Genomic DNA, 23,647 nt, shown 5'->3' on the forward strand with positions numbered 1-23,647 from the left:
ACCCAGGGCACCGGCCCCGGCGGGCCGAGGCCAGCAGTCCCCGACCCCCCCGGGCACCGGCCGCCCGGGACAGACGGGGCAGAGGGCCCGGGCCCAGGAGCGCAGGGACACCCCCCTCCCCCACAGGCCGAGGGCCAGCACGCCACCCGGGGGGACCCGGCCCGCCCAGACGGCCACCACCAGAGGCCAGCCCCACACCCCAGCGCCCAGCCTCACACCCCGAGAACCAGTCCTGCCCCCCCCCAGACCAACACACACACACACAAACACACACACTCTCCTTCCACTCCTCCATTTATCCTCCCACGCATACACCATTCAACCCTCACATACTCTGTCCTCCCACACACACACACCATCCTTCCACCATCCATCCTTCCACACACACACCATCCTTCCTCCCACACACTCACCATCCTTCCACCATACACTCTCCCACACCTATCCCATCCTCCCACACACACATCATCCCTCCACCACTCATCCTCCCACACATACACCATCCTCCCTCTCACACACCATTCATCCACCTTCACACCTCCCATACACACACACACACACACACCTTCCTTCCACTACCCATCCTCCCACACATACATCATTCTCCTACACCAAACATCCACCTTCACGTACCCCATCCTCCCACACACACACACCACCCCTCCATCACCCACTCTCCCAAACATACACCACTCCCCCACACACACACCATCCTCCCTCCTAAGTCGTGGACCAGTTTGTGATTTCACAGTAGAGCTGCCCAGTCTGCTTCTGGTTTAAGGCACATTCATTTGCACTGGCTTTCGAACATAGTTGAGCTTGACATTTACTTGCTTTTACTTTTTATTTCAGTTTTATGATATTTATTTATTATTTGTAGTGATTTTTATTGTTTATTATTTTAATGTATAGTGTTTTATGTTGTAGTTTTATTGTTCAGCACTTTGGGCAGGGTTGCAGTGAATATGCTATAGAAATAAATGTGAACTTGAACTTGATCAACAATCATTCTCATCTTGCTGTGCAGTGCGATAATGAAAAACAAAACTCTCCACATATATAACTTCCACTTTATTAACTGCATTATTATGATGCAGGTCTTTTAAATTGGTTGCAGCAGAAAAAAAGCACAAAACCTAAATCCATTTTAGTCATGAAAGCAGTGGCCTTTCAGTAAACCAGGTCTGGATTAAACCTGAATATAAACTAAAACACGAGTCTTCCTCTCATGGAATTAGCCACTTGCATTTTAACCTTTAAACTGTGTTTTAAAAATAAGTCAGAAAATCAGTAACAACAACAGAACCTCATTTTTTGTGAAATATGTCCTTTATTAGGCTTTAGAAAGGCAGATTAGAGACATGCTATTGATTAATTTAAGAGTTTTAATTCATCTTTCATTCTTACACTCAGATTAATCAGAATGATTATCTGTGTGTAAATGACATGACTGATTGAAGACTACATGTAAATATTGACTGGAACATCCTTTACTGAAACACGACACTGACAATGAATATTGACTGTTGGGTATCAATATGCAGGACAAGTGGCTCAATATTAAAGAGTAACAAAAATAAAAATCATCCCAAGCTTTGTCCTGAATGAATGAGAAGCTTCTTTGTGATCAATCTGGTTTTCTTGGCAGGTGATTGATGAGACTAGAAGAACGTCCTGCAGGAAAAAGAGAGGAATTAACAGCATGCAGTTCTGTCTACTTTATTCAAATGCACCCAATAAGAGCAATAAAAGCTATTGTGTTTTAACAGATGCTCAGTTGTACAATAAAGACATATTCATTATATTTGGCTTGTTTTCGGCACTGCACAACAAACCAACACACACACATGCAGCTGAGTTACAGAAGACATTCAGGACTTAAATGGAAATTTATTGCCTTCTGAATTGTTTGTGTGGCTGAGGAAATGCAAAATCCTCCTCTTTGGCATTTTGACATTATCATATCAATCTCTGAAAACAATACCAATCCAATCCTGGGAGCCAATAAAGTTTCAGAACATGTAACAGTCCCCTGGAACAAAATCTATCAGAACAGCTGCTGAAGGCTGGCAGGAGTCCTACAGTGTCCATGACCTGGTGACATGGTGCACACAACAGAGGGTACTCCTGTTTATGGCTTACCAAGGTTGGATTTGGCAGATATATGGTTGGATAGGTGACTGATAGCTAACAAGACTGTGTTCCTGAGCAGCAAATCATGCCTTGTGGAGGTATTTAAACAGAGAAAAGAAGTCCTGTACACTGTATATGGTCCCAGTTGTGGTAGCTTCTCATGAAATGAGTCGAGCTGCATCATGTTACACATAAATCTAGCAGTTTGGGAGGGAACAAACACCAAAATACTCTGCTGTCCTCAATTTGCTCTGATTGACAGAGAGACTGCCACATGTCCTCAAGAACAAAAATGGAGCCCAAACAAAAACAAGGCCACATAAAAAACACCCCCATGACCATGCAGTGAAGAAGAGGAGGGCTGAAGACTAAGTCGATTACCAGGACGAGTGAGGTAGGAGGAGAGGTAGGGCTAGTGCTGAAGCAGGTAGCCATGTCTGTACAGAGTTGCACTGCCTTCAAACACCTTTCTGTTCACAGTGGGACTGACTGATGCTGATTTAGGGCTGCATATACATGCACACACAGATACACGAGCCAAAAACCGTAAACTACTCAACCAACTTTATCATTGCACAGGATTTTTTACATGTCATTTAAAATACAGCAGATACGCTGTGCTTCAGGGATACTTACACTTCATCCTCATAGTCTTTGGGAGGGGAGACGGCAAACACAACGTCGATCCAGTCCTGCAGGGAAAAAAGACTTTAAAATCTGAGTGTGAGAGAAGCACTGAGAACATGGGAGCACAAGCCGAATCTACTATATACACAATCAGTCAATCCATGTTGTGGCTAATAAGGAATATCATGACAAAGAAAGAAAACTAGATTATGGAAATTAATTTAGAGTCAGACTCATACCCCTCCACTATTCCAGGCTCGTGCCAGAGAGGTTTGTCCCTCAGTCAATGAAGCATCGATCAGGATCTTCCCATTCACAGCCAAGAGCTCATCTCCAGGGACAATTCCACCTACAGACACACAGATCAGAAATGTTAAACTACAATATACCCCATATAGAAATACTCACCAAAGTACATACAGATACACAATGTGCATGATGATACATAACTGATTTCAGAGCTAAACAAAACAAGGTGTTCTAATACAAAAGCACTGAAACCTAAATTCATGCATTGTATTATTACTTTTTAGTTTTACATCAATAACATGAGACATACTATAGTTAGTCTATCTTCCTCCATATAAATCATGTTCAGAATACATCAAAATAATAAATGGAAACAGGCACAGTTATAAAAGAAAAACAGAGACATTTCAAAATAATTTCATATCTATGTGTGATTAATAAAAACCTTTCTGCATCACAGCTGAAACAAGAAATATTAAAACTCCCACAATGAATATAAATCCTGTAAAAATTGACATTGACTTGTCATGAAGGTTAAAGGTGAACATACCGTGTTGATCTGCAGCACCACCTTCATAAACAGAGGACACCACCAGCTTTCCCAAAGGAGAGTCTGCCCCTCCCTCCAGAGCCAGGTCAAGCTGTCCAGACTGAAACACCACGGACAATCACGTTTTAGCCTATCCCTATGGAAGCCCATTCCTGCCACTTTAAGATTAAAAATACGGATTATCTCATAATTATAAGATTTAAAGTCATTTTCACCAGATAATACTTGACACTCAGTAATAATTATAAGGTCTCAAAATCAAAATTATAAGATAAAAGTAATTATTATGAGATAAAAAGCCATTATGAGAGGATGATCAAACTAATTTTCACTTTCTATCTAATAGATATTACTTTTTATCTCATAATTATGACTTTAAATCTCATATTTATGAAATACTCTGTTGATAGTTTTTGTTCTACAAGTGGCAGGATCCATATTCTTGTAATTTAGAAGCAAGAACACACATTTGTCTAATCAATAAGCTAAGTTTCCTGAAGTGAAAGAAGACAGTGACTACCTTCTTAATTCTCAGCAGTCTCACATCTCGGCCAGCTATCTGGTCCGCAGAGAACTGGTGACAAAGAAGTAAAGATAAAAACAAACAAACAAACAAAAAAAACCAAACGAACAAACAAATATTATTGTCGGATCATAAAAAGTAAAATTACAGAAATGGAAATAGATCAAATTTTATGAAACAATCCCTAAAAATAAATGAGTAATATAACGATTGTCTGGAATTTAATTTATGTTAAATTCAACAATGTGCAGCCATGACATATTAAATAGGTTGATGGTGCCTCAGAGTGGGTAAAAAAAAACAGAGTAATCAATACAAAAATGCTGCCAAACATCTTTGCCATGGAAAAAAAATGGTTACCAAGGCAACCAGAACCACAAACATTCCAAATTTTAACCCAAAGTTAAAAACCTGCCTTCATCTTGAAAATAAGTGACATGAAGTGGAGGCTTCATGTAGTAGACATGACCAGTTAGACCAGTTGGATCAACTGGCTACTAAGACTGCTAAGACTAATTTAAAGGCTAATGCAGCTTTCATCTTTATAAATATTTGCTGTGTTTCTATTTTTAATTAATTTTGTTTTATAAGATAACTTTGTTTAATGATTAGAAACACCAGCTACTTTCTCTGACTGGTTTGCATACACAGGGCTGTAAAATATGTTTTTCTTCTTAAATCTAAGAGTCATCAGATGTTATTTTTATGTTCATTCCGACAGACATCCTGCAGGTAAACATCAGGTATACAATACCATGGAGTAGGGGTCAAAATCTTCCAAGTATTTCTGAAATCCCTGAAAGAAAACCAACATGGAGTTAATTAAAATTGATCAATACATAAACAGGAAGTCAATGATCACATCTCTGTGGACAAGAGCTGGATAACAAGAGGTCAGATTTCCTTTGACAACCAGTGCTACATTATGTTTAAAGGTAAATAAGCCACAAATAAGCCATGGAGACACTTAAAATTGTTAATTCAAACAGCTCTGCTAATTTTAAAGCCTTACACCTAAATCCAATAGGAGTAATTTTTACTATAACATCCACACAGACAGAAGAAACCGCTGTAATTTAACGTAAGAGCTTTTTATTATTTATATTCACAGAAAGAGGATAAAAACAGAGCAAAGCTCTTAGAAAGAGGCCACAGCCAGTTTCTAACTGCAGAATAAAAACACTTTAACCTAGCCATTTGTTTTCAGCCACTACATGCACACCCATACAGGATACGGAGTATAAACCACAGCAAATACGTTTTGTTTTTTTTTGTTTTTTTTTTTGCTGTGGTTCAGTCCAGCTTCTCACATCAGCCCAGTCAATATAACTGATGTGGCATTTGGAATAACAGATAAATCTATTAAAGCTCACACAAGAAAAAAAGAGACAACTACTAGTCCTTGATAAGCTCTTAAAGGGCAATTCTTGATATGTAAACCATCTTTGGCCAGTAAAAAAAACAAAACCAATCACTGCAGTGACACTAGGGCAGTCACATGCATTTCCACACCACACGTCATGTTCACTGTCACTACTGTCTCCTTCAAATCAATAAAAGTGCAGTCATGCATGAGCGACTCGATAAAAAGGCAGCCATGCAGCCAACAGCGGAGGGACATCATGAAAAATAAAGGAGAATCCGTGCTGTGGTTTCAGTCAACCATCAGCAACCCTGATGTGTGAGAATAGAGACGAATTATCAAAGAAAAAGGGAAGAAAGACACTCAGAGGAAGTGATGGGAGAGGTATGGATTACTTGTCTTTTGCTGTTTGATTTGAAAGACGTGTTGAAAGGCACCATCCGCTTTAGCATTTCTGGAGGCTGAAACACAAAACGAGGTAACCTATTATAGAGGAAAACAAACAATCTTCATTTTCATGTTTGAACTGCTTTCTTAAAGAGGAACTCTGGAGCAGTTTTAAAGCATGATTTTTGACCACATCTCATTTGTTGCTATGGCAACCACAGCCAACAGCAGCATGACAGAATTCAAGCACTGCTGCACACTAAGAGCACCTGGTGACTTCCTGCTTAATAGCTAAATGGACTGTACTTATATAGCCCTTTTCTAGTCATGTTGACCACTTAATGCGCTGTACACCACGTCACATTTACCCATTCACACACACACACCTACAACACTTGTTGTATACTAAGTGCTTTTTTTTCAGCACACACATTCACACCCTGAAAGACACATCAGGAGACAACTTGGGGGTCAATATCTTGCAAAGGGACACTTCAACATGTGGTCAGAGGAAGCCTGGAATTGATCCACCAACTTTCAGGTTGGCAGACGACTGCGCTTCCTCCTGAGCTGCATCCAGCGCTTATTTTTATGATTTATTTATTTTTGTGATTATTTATTTATTCAATTGATTATCCTCCTATTTGGTCTGTAAAAAATTAAACTTGAATACATTATATCAAACCAAGTTACTTGTTTTGGACACAGCTAAAAATCTTTTAATATCCACAATCCACAAGGTGCAAATATGTAAAAATAAAATAATTTCCAGTTCAGCTTCTAATCCAGAAAACAGACTCATCCCAAGTTATCATATGTGTACACTGGAATGTGTTTATTCGCTGGCTGCATCCAGCAGATTCAGGTAAAACACGTCGGGGGAAAAGTGAATGATTATTGCGGCTCATGCAGCGGATGCCACAGCTTCTTGTACTGCCTGCAGATGCTGAGACAGGTGGTTGTACTGAATGCTCAGCTGGCACTGTGTGACCATTTATGTGAAGTATAATGGAAAAGTGGATTTCTCAGTCAATTTATAAGAGATAATTCAGCTTGGAAAATAAACAATATGCCCAGTTTTATCTGAGTTTCTGATTTGATCTGAAACAAATTGCTTCTGTTAAACAAATGGAGAGTCTTGAAAACTCCCAGAGCTAAAAATTGAAGCAGAAGTTAATTCTTAAGGCTGTTGGTGGCATACTGAGTAGAATATCTGATTGATTTATGACTACATTAAGCTGTATTTAAGAAGGCAGCATGCAGAGTTTCATACCAGGCCATCCGAACGGTGGGCAGATCTGTGTGGATCTGGTCGGCTGGTCTGCGACTGGGGCAGCATGACGGGCTTTGACATGACGGTGGTCATCTGACGCCTCGGGTTGGGAGGACTTGGAGCCAATTGCTATCCATGAAAGGACGTGTTTCCAGGCAACAAATTTACAAAGCTCATCATCTTGATTAAAAATTTAAAGAAAATTATTTTCACACAAGAAAACTCACCAGCAGGCTGCTTGAATTGGAAATACCACTGACATGGGAGGTGTTTCTCATCACCTACACCACAGTAGAATAAAATGAACCTTACAGCCCTCTGGCACAAACACAGCACTGCCAGAATGCCAGTGCAACACACACAGATCCTCTTTCATCTTATTGAGTATTTTTTCCAAAAAGAAAAGCACCTGCTGCAAACCCCCCAAAAAACAAAAAGCTAAAAATGGAAGTTCACACACTACACACCGTGCAACACCTCACTCCTTACAACAAACAGCAGTTTCAAATATCAATAACTACCCGTCTAGTTTAGTCAGACCATTACGGCTTCCTCTCTCTTCATGCATTAAACATCCCAAAAGCAAAATATGCACACACGGATGCATTTAAAAGGTTCAAGAAAAAACATTTTTCCAAATGTAAACAAGCCTCACATCATGCTTCTCACATAAGAAGCATGAAAAAAATCCAACCTTTGGGCTAGATGGGTAGGACATTTCACTGGTGCTGGATGAGTAAATTCCCCCTCTGGGGAGATACCCGCCCGCCTCCCATTCACTCCTGTGCTCTGGAGGACTGGGAGGATGCTGGAGGTGGTGGTGATGATGCTGGTGGTAACCACTGAGGGAGCCTAATCGCTCATCAGAGTGCTGTGGGGGAGGGGGCGGAGGAGGAGGTGGGGGTGGTGGTGGAGGAGGGGGAGGCGGAGGAGGAGGACGTGGTGCTGGCTGAGGGGATGATGGAGGCCGGGAGGACTGAGAGGGGGGAGGGTAGTGAGAGGATGGTGGGCGAGGATGCTGGGACTGTGGATGAGGTCTGCTCCCCTTGTTGGTTAAAGTAGATGGAGTAGAGGGAGGCCTCCTAGCGTTGGGTGGAGAAGGAGGCCGACGATGGTGAGATACTTGAGAGGGAGGGGGGGAGTAGTTAGGGATAGTTGGGTTGAGTTTGGGTGAGGGTGGAGGGCGAGGCAAGGGAGGCGGAGGTTGGCTAGTGCTGGGCTGAGTGGGAGCGAGCTTTTTAAGAGGCCCCTTCAGGCTCTGATCCACCTCATCCAGGTTGATGTCATCCAGATCAGTGGTGGCCAGGTGGAGGCCACCAGCAAAACGCTTCACCTTTGGCTCGGAGGCAGGAGAGCGCGGTGGGGAGAGCTTCAAGCCACAACGAAATGACAAACACGTCACAAGTTAAACTTCCTTTAAATCAACAAGGACAAATACATTTTTCTGATTGTGTTTACCACCACATCAGTAGGGGTTTCACCTGCTGACACTTCTTCTGTGTTAAGAACAGCTGTGAACCGTTATACAGCTACTCTCTTCTATTCCTTCCTTTTCTGTTTTCTATATCCTATTTCCTGTTTGTGTCATGCTAGATGCTGAACCCATGAACTACTGGATGTCAAACATTAGCTTATTTTTTTTACACACAACAGAGACAAAAGATCAGCTGTTAGTCACTGCCCATTTTTATTTATCATAATTCTAGACACAGATTAATGTTAAGCCTTTTGGGGCTCAACTTATGTCTTTTCAATGTACTAAAAGTGGATAACATTTATGCAAGGTGCTTGAAATTATTAATAAACTAATGAGACAAAAAGGTTATTAATTTGTTCATTGAGGAAAAATGATCCAGTCTTACAGACGTGACAGAGGAAAAAGTAAATTAGACCCTCCAAAAAACAGGCATGGAAGGTCAATGAGACTAGATTGAAACCTTTTTCTTCAAATGAGAAGAGTTATGGTTAAAATAAATTACTGCATTCCAGCAAAAGAACATCATGTTATCCGTAGAAGATGGAGGATGCTGCATCTGGGCCAAGATGGCTTGTGACGATTGATGGAGTAAATTGTCAATAATCTACAGGAAGATGTCAGGACATGTTGACATGACCTGAATCTTGAGAGAAAGTTAGTCATGCAGCAGAAAAATAACACTAAGTCCACACACGAGGGATTTGCTCTAAATCCAACAGAAAAGTAGAGGAAGGACCTGAAGTGAGCCGTTCATGGAAGGAAACCCACCTTCTTCCCGGAGTTGAACCAGTCAGAGCAGAGAACTGCGCCATAATAAAGGCTGAAATACTGAGTTGCAGTTATAGCTGCACACAGGAGCCACACCTAGGGATGCACCAACGTCACATTTTTTCAAACTGAGAACAAGTACATTTGAATACTTGCTGATACCGAGTACCAGTATGAATTCTAATAAATCCCATTACAGTTGACGGGTAAGGGATGTGGACCTGAGTATCAGATGCAACGACTGAGTGATTAATTGTGTGATAAATCAAATGGATCATCCTGCAGCCATCCTCTGAACGTAAGGCTGGAAAACTGCCAGAACCTTCATGAATAAGGAGGATTAAGTGGTTTCTAGTGGATTATGATCACAGCTGTGACAGATTTATAATATGGAATGAGTAATAACTTTGTTGTTTATGTGTTAAAACATGCTAATTTAGACAAGCCGATTTTTATTAAGCATACTTTTTTCCTATTATCAGAACACAGTATCAAACTGTGCATCCCTAGTCACAACAATACTAAAAGAAGCTATAATACTGTTGCCACTCACTTGTTGGATCACTTTTCTTCAATAAATGATAAAGTATAATACTTCTGTCTCTTATTTTTAGTACGTACTTTTTATCTTTTATTAGGACTTGTATGACTGACGTTTCTAGTCACATTTATACAAAATAATATAATAATTTTTATGAGTTTGCCCATTTCCTTGCATGTCAGCAGTATTATAAGGCTCAACAACTCCTGGTGAGGAGAGTTTCTAAAAGAGGAGGTCTCAATATGTACCTCCGAGGATTCGTTCTCAACACATGAGATCTGCTCCAGCCGAGTCTGACACAGACGCTCCACCCAGTGCTGCACTTTCTCTGACTCCTCTAAGTCCTCCCTCTCTGTCTCTGAAACCTGGTGGAGGTAGAACCAGAACCAGGCTGCATCAGACTGAAGGAGCCAAACTTCACACATACTCACAAGCTTAGCAAGTCATACAAAAGGAATTTACTGCAGCATATACTGTATAAACACATCTAGGTCTACTTTGAGGCTATCCAATATCTTTCATACCTCCTGAACCAACCGATTGATCTTAAGCTGCTTCTCTCGTTCATGCATCTCTTCTTTCTCTTTGGCGAGTTTCAACTCAAACTCCATCTCCTTCTTGTTTTTCCTCTGTTCTTGCAGGGTATCTGTATTGGACACTTTCTTCTTTTTCTTCTTCTTTTCTCCCTTCTGAAGCATTATCAGTCGGTGAAAATAAATTGTAAGGAACAGACAAACTGCTAATCCAATCTGCACAACATGCATTAACAAGCTACATCGCAGCAGCACAACTTCATCTGAGACCTTAAAATTGATTATTAAAGGAGTTAACTTTCATTGTGAACCATCCTCACACTGCAAACAGCTGAAAATACCTTGCGTAGTGATGGCAGTTTCCCCTCATACCGATAAAACCAGCCAAATGCTAAGGGTAGAGATGAACACAAGTGACTCTTAAAGGTGTTATCTGAATCTAAACGTAGTTTAAATCCAAACCACAGCAAACTTCATAAAGTTTATCATATCCTACTTGAAAGCAAGACATGATAAATAAAGCATGAATACAGCTCTGAGGGAAAGTGAGCCTGTTTCATTCAGGCATTAAAGACTGAAAATGCAAAATGCATTATAAGTGAAGCAAACAGGGTTTGTTCAAGTCGAGAAGTCAAATCTCTTGTCTATCATTGATTCTCAGCAACAGAAAGCTTAATATCCGCTTCCTACATAATGGTTGTCAAAGGAAATCTATCACTTGTCTTTGCTTGTACCTACATCCTCCTGCAATGGCTGTCACGGTAACAGCCGAAACTCCAGACTCACTTGTCTGTCTTGATCATCGTCCTCATCTTCTTCTGCGAAGGCTTCATCGATGTAGGAGAGGCCATAAAAAGCAGCACAGCACACAGCAGTAACAGGAAGAGAAGCAGAAAGCAGGCAGAGAAAAGGGGAAATGGAGCATAAACAGACGACTTTATAGTTTCAGAAGAAAGATGAGTTCAGAAGCAAACAGAATGTTAGGAAGAAGATTGTGTCATGTGGTCGTACGAGAACTTTTGCCCTTTGGAGCCGGGCTGGTTGTCCTTTCAGGTGGGGCAGGTGAGCGGCTCTTTGGAGAGCGGGGGCTCTTGGGGCTCTTCGGCCTGTCTTTGGACCCCCAGTCCTCCTCCCACTCTCTGTTGTGTTTCCTCTCCGCAGCCTCAATCCTGCAGAGGTGGAGGATATTTTATAAACCCTAAATCAACACTGGGTTGGCACTTCTTGACTCAATAAAAAACATTAAACAGTTGGGTACTTTTCCATCTCTTTCTTATAGCGCTCCTCTTCTTCTGCAGTTTTCTGAGCAATCTCCATCTTTCTCCTGGAAAACATATCACAAACACACACAACTCATCTGAAGCTCTGTGAACACAGGATAGAAATAAAAGATAAATCACTTTAATCCAGGTTATTAACTGTGGGATAAAAGTCCTGTAATGTATCACATGAAGGTAAATTATTCATCCCCAGATTCTGCCGACATCTTTTTTTTTTTTTTTTTTTCTTCTGATTCTGCCGACATCAATGCACTGACAAAGTCAGATCTGCTGGAGTGTGAGAAATATTTAGTGAAGTGAATATAAATCTACCTGGTGATGTAACAACTGAGCAATACAGGCAAAGTCTTTCCTGGAAAAAAAAATCTTTACTGACTTTGTAAGTTACTGGTTTTTTAAGTAATTTTTGCACTGGTTTAACCTTTAATAAAGAGCTTTGATCTGATGCACAAAGAAAAGTGAGTTAGACGTCTATAAATGCAGCCACTAACTGCAGAGGCCACATCTGAATTCAAATAGATCAGAATATGGAGATTAACATTCGTAGGGACTTCTTTACAGTCCTGCATCACATATGATTCCCATATGTCAAACCACATACTGGAGAAGATCCATCTTGTGTCAAGACGAAGCTAATTAGGACTTGTTCACTCACCGCCTCTCCTCCTCCTGCTGTTCTTTAATGATTTTGTTGGTCTCCATTGCCACCTTCTTCTGATGCATCAGCTCCTGCCTCTCCAGCTCTCTGCGGGCCTCCACTGCCAGACGCTCCTCGTCTGTCATAAACAGCTCGCTGCCCTGAGAAGGCAATAACAGCCAGAGAGGATAATCAGGTAAAAGCATTAGCAGGAGTTTTTAATATTCCTGGCCCCAGAGACAGTAGGCAAGTCTTAACTAGGATCCACACCAGGAGAAAGAAGGAGAGAAACACTTTTAAATCACACGAGATCTTTAAAGCCTCATTTGTAGTCCAAGAAAAGTGATGTACAACATATAAACAATTTACATGATATATATATATCTATATATATATATATATATATTTATATATATATATGTGTATATATATATTACAAAATGCTTACATACTTTTATTAGCATTCCTTCTGGATCTCAAATAATTAGTCAATCTTAAATATTTTCACAGGTTTATTATTTTGATCTGTATTTAAGCAGAACAGACTTTGTGTGTGTGTGTGTGTGTGTGTGTGTGTGTGTGTGTGTGTGTGTGTGTGTGTGTGTGTGTGTGTGTGTGTGTAAAATCTAATTATCCATTTTATCTCACAATAACCTGACAATGTTTTAAAGAGTTTTTTGGGATTTCAGCCCTGCATGGCTTTTCCAAACTTCAGATGTCCATGAAGGGTCGGTGTTGATGATGTAACGTGACTGTGGAAGAAAATCTAGCTCCTTAATGGTAACAAGGCCCACCGTGCTTTCACTATAAAACCTGAGTGTTTTCATTTCTCTCATTCCTCATATCTCCTGAGAAGGTTTTTAATTTAAGGCCTTTCATTTTCTTATTTTGCTGCACATTTTTATGATTGTTATTGACTTTGTTTCAAGGTGTTTTTGTCAAAGCAAATTTCCTAAGGGGACAATAAATACTAAAAGTGAACCTCAGCTTGACACTAAGGACTTCTTAGTCTTCTTTGGTCTTCAAAGCGATGAAATTATGTTCCATTAATGTTCCATTGGACCCTGAACTGTGTTTACTAGGGAACTTTACAAGTTTTCACAGTTCTCTAAACAATGCACGATTTAAATTCATGGAAGTTGCCTTATGTGTTGCTAAGAAGTGCATTGCAGGTGGTCTTTGGAGATGAATGGTTGTATTCCCCCGGAAAAAATAAAATCACACCCTGCTTTAGAAAACAATACAACACCTTTTTGGAAATTTGGCAACAATATTTAAACCATGCAGCTGCATCACTTGATAGACTGGCAACCTGTCCAGGGTTTACTCTGGGATAGGCTCCAGCCCTGTTGTCCCTAAATTGTCCCTAAATAAGTGTACTGAAAACAAATCGAGATGCATCTTTTGTGCCAAGTCTAGTAGGTTAAGGATTTCAGTGTATGTTGTCAGTCCTTGTATATGTAAATGCATGCAATTATAAATAAAATAGGACATAACATGTCTCTCTAACTTATTTCGACCTTGTGAACTTATTTAGAAGGATCATTTCTCCTCTGAGACCAATAAAAGAAAAAACCTTCTGCATCTGCAACAATTTTTCTTTCTATTTCTTACTGAACTTTAAATTATTGATCTTCTGAAAAAAATGTGACATCCGGTCTGCCTGCATTTGCTTTGGAGCTACAAGTGGCTTATAAAACCTTTTTTGTGACATGTTTACTTGCTACTGATGGCTTGATTTAATTTATTATGATGATACTTGAGAAGCTTGAGACATATTAAAGACATGCAGAAACAGATTTACTCTGATGAACAACAGTTAATGCAAGAATTTTGACTGCTGACGCTGGATGAGCTAAACTGTAAACATTTCTTAATTTTAGGTGATTAAAGTTTAAATCCTTAACCTATTAGTTTTTCCAGAATTTAGATTTAAATTTTTAAACTGTATTTAAATTTCTGGTAAGTTGCTGAATTTTTTTTATCCTCTAAACTTATAAAATCCACATTTGAATTATTTAGTATTTTGTCAGTTGCATACATTTCTATATGGAATGAAAGAAGACTCCATATTCTGCAGCTGCCATCACATTTCATAACAATGCTAGAATGTCCGGGCAGCATCAAACCCACTAATAAATGTATCAGACAGGCACCAACAAAGACAGTAACAAGACAGGACTACTTGTCTCACTTGCAGTCCTCATCATGGAGTCCCAGAGCAAACAACCTGTCAAGCAACTTAACTGAGGATAAATGTTGCTCCTGCAGACAGTCGGGCTGAGGCACAGGCTCGGTAATGCGATGTCTTCAAAACAAATAGGCACATTATTCTGCTCAATTCAGAATTGCAAAGGAGGAGGCTGAAGGCTATGTTCCTACATCTATGACAGATGAGCCCTAAACTCATTTACTGTTCTCAGATATGTTCTCAAAGGCAATAAGGCAGACTGGATCTAATCACTTCTGAATCAAATTATATGTATCTCTGATGTTAAATGTATTTTTTAAATCAAACTCATGTTAGTGTTAAAGCAAAAAACGCTGAGTTTATTTTCCTTTAAATATTAAACATCATGTCTGGCCTCAAACAGAGTGTACTTACAGCTCCTGTCAGAACTGTGATAGTCAGACTCCTGCTGCTCTTCAGGACCTTCACAGCCTGAAAAGTTAATGACACAAAACTTTTAATTAGAAAAGTAAGATGAAAACTTGAAAACAGTATCTAAAAAAACATCCTCCACAGCCTGAGATGCGAGTTACCCTCAACTTCAGGTAAATACAGAATACAATACAAAACAATATGAAACAATACGATACAATGCGATACAATGCGATACAATGCGATACAATGCGATACAATGCGATACAATACGATACAATGCGATACAATGCAATACAATACGATACAATGCGATACGATGTGATACAATATGATATGATACGATATGATACAATTACCATACCGTATCATACCATACATTTTATAGTCCCCATAAAGAAATTTGGCTTGGACTCAAAGTGTTGTTGCACTGAGTCCAAGCCAAATTTGCCTATGGGGACAATAAAGTGTAATTCTGGTCCTGCTTTCTCCGTCTGGTTGAACAGCAATGTCAGTAGAGGGGAGAATAAACACAGGTGGGAAGCTTAACTCATACTGGAATCAGGATGATATTCAAAACAGATTCCTTCATGGTACCACTGGTACTATAGAAAAAGGATTAAATGGTAGTCAAACACTTTCCTTCAACCCTCATTAATAAGTGTATATAGTGAAATTAAATTAAATTCACCTCTTTGTGGTCCACTGTGGTGAAATCCACCCCATTCACCTCCACAATCTGGTCTCCAACCTATGTTTCCATGGTACACAGGTACAGCTCAGTGCATGCAGGTTCATGAAAAAAATATTTCATATCAACTTTGTGGGGTCTTGAAGGAATCACCTCAAGTCCAACTTCAGCAGAGAGGGACCCTGGTTTGACGTTGCTGATATAGATACCAGGTTTCTGAGTTGGACCACTAGAGATACTGATGCCCATACCCTTAGTGCCCACAAGGCTGAGGAAAACTTTCTTTTCTTTTATCTCCTTTCCACCTATGGATGCCAAGCCGGCCACACTGCTTTTCTTCTCCTGGAGAAATTACACACAAACAATAATATAAAAAAAAGTCTTTACAGTGAGCTGGGCGAAGATTAAAGTCAACTCTTACCCCTGACTCAGACACAAACTGATCCACAAACTGCCACTTAAGGGGCTCATCTGATGAGCTGGAGAAAGTAGAAACAGGAAAGACAACATGGTGACATCTGCACATTATACAAGCACAGCAGCAGGGAAGATAAAGTTTATATTACCTTTTCACTGGGATCATGCCGACATCTGCACAGAAAGAAAATGTCAAATAAATTTAATTAACTGATTTTTAAAGGTGATTTTAAATCAATAAAATATGTTCAACATACGGCGAACTTTGAGTGACACAATCTTCTTTGTCTTGATAAGACTGATGACCTCCTCGTGGGTACAGGTGGAGATGGAGTACCCATTAATGCGAACAATCTCATCACCCACCTATTAATCAACACAGAAGGGATTTATAGAGACACATTCAATTTCAACACATGTGTTGAGGTCAGAGATGAGGTTACCATTAATCCAACATTTATGTACATTCCTGTTTGCTGAACACAATGACATATTGATTTGTTGTTTTTTTATCTTCAAGTCAAACAGGTGACTCTTCTTCACTGAAGGGATTCACGTTGAATTTAGATGCCCAATTCTCCTGGAGGTTTTAATGAATAAAATTAAAATATATTAAAGAAATTCATGTATAAAATGGGGACAGTTTAAAAGCTACATGTTATCAGGCTGTTTTCAGGAGACAGACCCACCCTGACCCGCGTTTTCAATTTAAAGCTAAATATAGATTAAAATTTATCATTTACATTTGTACTTTAGGAGTGCATACATTTATAAAGATTTATTTCCTGTAAATATCTCAAACAAATGACTGTAAAAGCCTAATTCTGTGGGTAATCGTGTATCTTAAATGGTTAAAAAGGGTTAAATGTACATAAACAATGGAAATAATTTATGTCGTGTTTTTTTGCATTTATGTTCATCAGTTGTTCAGAATTCAGTTTGCTGGAAAAGCAAAAGTTAGACTGAGAAGATGGAACAAAAATGCTTTGACAATAATAACTAAAATTAAATTTATAGTATTTGTTATCAGTGTAGAAATGTTGTCCCATTACTGTTTCAGGTTTTAACTGTTAAACTATTGCTACTATACTATTAATTGTTATTCCAACGTTATAAGTTAAAAAAATGTTGATTCTTATAATTATTGTCCCAAGGAAATACAAGAATTTGTATAAAGTGTGCATGTGTAAAGTAAAGAATTTGTTTTTTCAGTTGCGTTTTTAAAAGTTAAAAAAAGCGGCCATCTTCTCCAAAGACATCAGCATGAAGGACGTGTCTGTTACCAAGCCGACTGCACAACAATACAGATGCTCTATGGTTGATCTGCATTAAAGAAGAGTTTTAAGTATAATTTTTCGGGTTCCATCGACTATGTTTTTTAACTATTTATGGTGACTCGGAATAAAGCAGGACTCCAGTTCTGCTATTATGACTCTGGGCCACAAGCTACAAGAAAAAAAACTATTTGCTGCTGCCCCTATAGTTTTTAATTTAATACTTAAACTCCACATTTTCAACTAATATTTACACACCTGAAGGCCGACGTTATCAGCCTGTCCATCTTTTACAATCTGTGAAATGTAGAGCCCACAGCCAAACTCCAGCCCTCCTCTGACACTCAGACCCAGTCCATCACGATGCGTTCGGTCCAAACGCACCTCTTTCAGCTTCCTGCGCCATCAAGAGGAAAGGGAATATTTTAAACAGGATTGTGAGCAACACGATGAAGAACATAAAGAAAATGAAAGTTGCGATGATGTCTTTCTACGCTGTACCTACCGTGACCTCTTGGGGGTGAGAAGGTCATACTCCACCTGGTGTTTGAGCGGGATGAGAGGTCTGATGGCGTCGAAGAGTGGTAGACGCTTCGGTTCATTGATCACCAGCTTCAGGTCTCCCACCAGCACCGGCAAATCCATCGACCTGAGAGAATATGAGTAGCAATGATTTAACCTAACACCAGTCTTCTACCAGAGACATTATACTTTGTAGTTTCATTATTTTATATATAATTGTGAAAATGTTATGAAATGGAATAAAAAAATAAATAAATAAAGAGTTTGTCACAGAAATATGAATGCAGTTTCACAAATAGAGACTTACCAGCTTAGAAAAGAAAATATTTACCAATAAATTTATAATTTGAACACTAAATTTTAGTATTTTGTACATTTTTAATAGAAAAACCATTAAGCAAAACTGGAAATGATAGAAGAGAGGAGGTGTTATATGTGATAATACAGTGAAAGTCCATCCAGCAGGACACTTGTCAACCCATTGTAAATAAATTGATTATCTAATAATGAAATACTGCACAAGGACTGTCCCACGCTGCAGGGCCGGGAGTCGTACACTCACCCATTCTACCCCAACTCTTATACTGCACACGTATGCTCACACGCAAGTGCACACACACATGCATGCACGTACAGGCTAAGTAATCACCAAAGTTCATTTTTCTACATAGACCAACATGCCCACACAACTATATGCCACCAGCCCAGTTTTTTTCTCTCTCTCACCCTCATCAACATTCCCAGCAGGACTCCATTACTCACCTGATGTGATTCAAATAACATTAGAAAATAAAAAGGTAACTCAACTAAAACAGATAAGAGACTGTCCAAACTTAAGAGGGGTTCCCAAACTTTTCGATGCAGCAACAGGTACGTTTGGTCCAGCAGAACCAACCAAATATTTCATGCAGTAAAATAAACCATGTTGTTACCATGTAAGCAGAAACACACCCACAAACACAGTCGTTAACTAAAACCTCATATTTCATCATTTCATCAACAAGCACGAAAAGCTGAAATCACATCATTTACAACCAGATAAACACAAAAAAACTGTTTAACAAAAACTGTTCCCCCATTAGCGTTTAACCTGGACTAATAAAATATTCATCACCAGCACAGTTTACAGCCGTTTCTGAGTTGGACAAGGACAGATGTGGACAGATGTGGACAGACTAGTTTAGCTGAGCAGCCTTAGTATGAAAATATTCACCTGTCAGTTTAATACAGCACATAATATTAACTAATATCTTATCTGTGGTACCAGGAAATCCCATGTCGGACTGATGGGAGATATAACGGTACTGCAACAGACCACAGCAACATTTACAATTTAATGAAGTTTTGTCAACAAGTGGGATCATTATAACAGCTACATTACAAGGGTCATGAAGAATCTCAGCTAGTATTCATCACCATGTTCAGATAAAAGTTTACAGCTTGCAACACATCAGCCATCTCTGCTGTACCATCACTCACGTGATGGTGATTTAAAAAAACATCCTAAATTTTCAGACACTTGTTGCCTCCTCCTCAACTGCATTTCTTTTTTCCATGAGGCCTCTCTCTGCTCCTCCTTTCATCTTTTTATTCTGAGCCCAGTTCGCCACCACGTTGCTCTGCATCTCAGCTGTTTCACCTCCAGGCACTTTGCTTGAGCTGATCATTAAAAATACAAGTCATTTTGACTGATCGCCATTATTAGTGACAACTAACAAGCACAAAAGGTTTTGGATGTGCACAGGTGTCAGTTCCAAGCAGACCAATTACCCCCACGATGTAATACACCTTGATTACTATTAATTATTATTTCCTTCTTTCTTTACCTCTAGGCAGTGGTGGCCTAGAGGTAACAAAGGTGGGTCTGGGTCTGGACCAACAGACCTAGAACCATAATGTCTTCATTTTCTTTCTTTGACACCACCTAAAAAGGCTAATTTACCATCTGTTTTGAATCTGTTATCTTCAGCCATTAAAAGCCAGTACTATGAGTGCTCAGCCCAGGGACACTGCAGGGCAATGGTAGCCTCAGGAATGTGCATGATGAATGTCATGACCACAGAGTTTTCAGCTTTCAGCTTGGAAACTTATGTATTGTTGCTTTAAAATCCAATACAAGATCCAGTTAGATGGAAACCATCACAACATGATGCATGATGATTATGCATCTTCAACATTTGTGGAACTCGCGGCCGTTGGATATTAGATTAACTCATTTGGCTTTGCTTCCTCTCCAGCCCTTTTGGACCCCAATCCTTATGAGTCTCTTGTTGTACAGTATAGTCATTGGTATGTTTGTACTAGTGTTTGTTGCTTCACTTCATATTTAAATGTCTCTCTGTACAGCAAATCTGTCTATCAGTATTCTGCAGACAAACTTAACTTACAAACATCACACAAGTTCAGGTTGTTTTACTTTTTTTTACTTTGTACAAAGCAATAACATTTATCAGGGTAGTGGAGGTCCTTCTGCACCACAAATTTCTTTATAAAGCAACAGTAGTCCCCTAAGACCAGCAAACATCCCCTCTGAGCTTCCATTGAAGAAACAACATGCATATAATCATAATATCTACAAGCAGATGGAAAAGACAACTCAGCCTCCTCTTTGTTACAGGTCAATGGGAGACAAAGGACAATTAGGACTGCTACAAAAGCAACTGAATAAAAGGTAATTTCCTCGTGGCCTTTAGGGTGAATTATTAATATGTGTCATTTAGCCCCATTTGGAGGATGAACATAAAAAGAGCCTTTGTTGATAACTAGCCAAGCTTGTCAGAGCACGGTGGAAACTGATCAGAGGCTTAGCCAGTTAGGCCACAGGACTCTGTCTCTGCACAAAGACAAATTGTAACCTAAAAGACTTGCAGCCCCCCTTCGTCTAAAAGCACATCCAGTTTTTAAAGATGAGGCTGCTTCAAGAAACCATGGCAAAGAGCAAAGTTTAAACTGGACAGACACGAAAGCATTAAAAATGTACACATTTGGGCAAACACATGAAAGCATGCTTTTAATTTTTAAAATTAGCTTCAATGGAAACATTTAAATAATATTGCAGCATTATAACATTTTTCCTCAGTTCCTGACCAAAGTGGATATTTTTTAAAGTTATGGTCGATGCAATAATCATTAAAGATTTGATTACATAGAAATATATGAGTGTGAATAGAAAATAAGAAAATACATCACACACTATAACAATGCTGGGTAGTGACAGATGGCTACTCACTGGTGATACATGCGGAGGACATCATACAGGTAATCCTTCTCAGCCTCATTTTCAATCAGCAACTCCACCTGCAAGAAAACACAAACGTGCAGTGTTATCACGCTTCAGTCAATTCACTAACACACACAGTGTCTCTCTCCTGAGGTCTTATCAGCACCGTGGGAGGGGGTACGCCATCTGTGTGTCTGCTTTGCCGGAGTCATACAAACCTGATGACAGCTCAGATGCAGCAAAATGGTTTTCAGAAAACGCTTCGGCCAGTTACTGATACACATTTCACACTTATAGCTCCACCAGATCTGTCTCAAACTAACTTAAAATCAGAGAAAAGCTCCATTAACGCTGTGCTTTGGGATGATGAATGTCTGGACTGAAGTAAAAGACTGGCCCTGCCTGACCATCAAACCCCTGGAAGAGAATAATGAAAGTACAGCTGAGAGGAGGCAGCAGAGGGAAAAGGTCAGCAGTGTCACCTTACATCTCAGACAGGGGTGACACCCAACATTCTCTCACACACACACACACACACACACACACACACACACACACACACACACACACACACACACACACACACACACACACACACACAAGTCATCTTAAACAGTGGGAGCTAAAAACTCTAATAGTATTACAGAGTACAAGCCTTATTTTATGAGGGGGGTTAAAGTGTCACCAGGTGAAATGGGTGTAGGCAAAACATTCTTTATGACTGTCATAAATTACTCATGCACAGTGCGTGGAGGCATATTTGCCTTCTACCACATTCTTAACTTCAGACTTTGGCACCATAAAACAACAAGAGTGAGTATCTCTCATTCATCAGTCAGACACCCATTTTAAAAAGCATGATGTGCTTTCGAGTCCTGGACTATCATCACTAACAGCATGTTGTTTTATAACATCCAGTTATAAAAACCTTTTGGCACATCAGGCTTTAATTCAGAGTTTTACAGTAAAAACACAATCTTTCCTTTTTCCTGAGCAAATCATGAAAGTAAAACGGACAAAAGGAGGTTACATAATTAGGATAATGTCCCTATAAGAAACAATGCCCAACTGTGGAGAGTCCTCTCCTCGGCTTCTAATTAAACTGTAAATTGTTCCACATCTTCCGCTTAGCTGCTCATATCTGACACCTTATCTAATGTTGAGTTGCCCTTTGTGAACACAATATGGTGCCCTGCTTGTTGGTGTGCAGCACAGATGGCTGCGTAACGATCCATGTATGCTCTGGAGCAGAAAATGCTCTGAACATATCATGTTCCCTTCTTCAGTTTTCTTTTACTCATTGTTTTCTTTTCAAGAATTTAAATAAAGGCTATAGTGTACCGACACCAACCAGAAAATCACAGTATTAATAAACTTTAACTTGCCCCTTATGGTGGATCAAAATCACATTTCTTATTATTCATTGTTATCGAACACGGTAACCTCAGCTAATGTCTGTGTGACTAAGATGTTCCAACTAAAAGGTGGTGTCTGAGTTCAACTCAAAACAGGAAAATCCAATTTAATTAAAGATTACTGTCACAGCTTACATAGAAACATAGTTATTCAAGTTGACAAGTGTTGCAAATCCTACTAATTTCACCTGGACAATACCAAAACATCTTTCAGTATTAATCAATCCAAAACTCATTGAGCAACTAAACTAGGTATAATAATAATAATAATAATAATAATAATAATAATAATAATATTGAACGCCCCATAATTGAATGCTCAAAGTAAACTATTATTTACAATAAGAAAAGTAGTGCATTTAAGATTAGGAGAGTACACCCAAGGATATATTAGAAATTATGTTTAAGGCCTTGATGAATTTCGTTTAAGAAGCTGTTTTATTTAATTAATTAATAATAATTTCTTTTTCTTGTGTGGGAGGCCTCTGTCTGCGCCGCATCCCACCGGCGGAGACACCTGAGCCAGCGGCGTAACAACCAAGCAGATAAAGGGCTTTGTCCAAAAGCCGTTTGATCACGACAAAAATAATAAAATGGCTTAATCGTCTTACCTTGTGCCTAAACTCCCGAGCAACTTTCCGTTCCATCGCTGAGAAATAACAGAAAACCCGATCCGAGGAGAGATCCCAGAGTCTATTAAGTTTGACAGGACTTCGCAGGGTTAGTATGTCAAGCTAGTTGAAAGAGTAACTTCCGGTTACGTTGTTTTTATAATAAAGTGCGTATTAGTTTATTGTTGTTATTTATTTGGGTAGTTGTTTTTTGCATAAATGTTAGCAATTCTATAACGTCAAACAGTATGTCCCCAATATGCTTCTTTTAGCTTACTTTGTATTTATTTTCTCCTGAAAACTTGATTTACATATTTATATTTTGAAGGGACTAACGTTTAACGTTTGTTTCTTTGTAAACTTGATGACATTTTCTATAGTTAGTCGGGAATTACATAATTTTCATACAAAAAAACCCTCCTTAAACTACTTTTGCAAAAATTAAATTAAATTAAAATAAAAATAATAATTAAGGACATTCATAACAAGTGTTGATAATCTTATTACAGTCTCCGCTGTAGATGCCGCTAAGTGACAAAAGCAACTTCCGCTAC

The 23,647-nt window shown here is 39.3% G+C and overlaps 1 protein-coding gene across 2 annotated transcripts; it reads right to left on the minus strand.

Annotated features, from left to right (window-relative positions):
* Positions 1 to 1,044: 1,044 nt before the first annotated feature.
* On the minus strand, positions 1,045 to 23,202 carry ush1c (Usher syndrome 1C). 2 transcript variants are annotated; one of them, XM_041997831.1, is made up of 23 exons: positions 23,094 to 23,202; positions 21,077 to 21,144; positions 17,831 to 17,974; positions 17,584 to 17,722; positions 16,309 to 16,417; positions 16,201 to 16,225; positions 16,056 to 16,113; positions 15,788 to 15,976; positions 15,635 to 15,694; positions 14,947 to 15,003; positions 12,360 to 12,502; positions 11,683 to 11,748; positions 11,436 to 11,593; positions 10,766 to 10,815; positions 10,416 to 10,580; positions 10,140 to 10,256; positions 5,841 to 5,906; positions 4,837 to 4,878; positions 4,080 to 4,133; positions 3,560 to 3,659; positions 3,000 to 3,109; positions 2,770 to 2,825; positions 1,045 to 1,674 (listed from the first exon to the last, which is right to left on the minus strand). In XM_041997831.1, the coding sequence occupies exons 1-23, from the start codon at positions 23,127 to 23,129 to the stop codon at positions 1,662 to 1,664; spliced, it is 2,025 nt and encodes a 674-aa protein (XP_041853765.1). In that variant the 5' UTR covers positions 23,130 to 23,202; the 3' UTR covers positions 1,045 to 1,661. The 2 variants fall into 2 exon arrangements, with proteins under 2 accessions (XP_041853765.1, XP_041853764.1); XM_041997830.1 differs by lacking the exons at positions 5,841 to 5,906; positions 10,140 to 10,256; positions 10,416 to 10,580; positions 10,766 to 10,815 and adding an exon at positions 11,211 to 11,251 and having other exon boundaries at positions 1,048 to 1,674.
* Between the last annotated feature and the right edge of the window lie 445 nt (positions 23,203 to 23,647).

Source organism: Melanotaenia boesemani, chromosome 10, assembly GCF_017639745.1.
Source record: "Melanotaenia boesemani isolate fMelBoe1 chromosome 10, fMelBoe1.pri, whole genome shotgun sequence".
In the NCBI taxonomy this organism is placed as follows: domain Eukaryota; kingdom Metazoa; phylum Chordata; class Actinopteri; order Atheriniformes; family Melanotaeniidae; genus Melanotaenia; species Melanotaenia boesemani.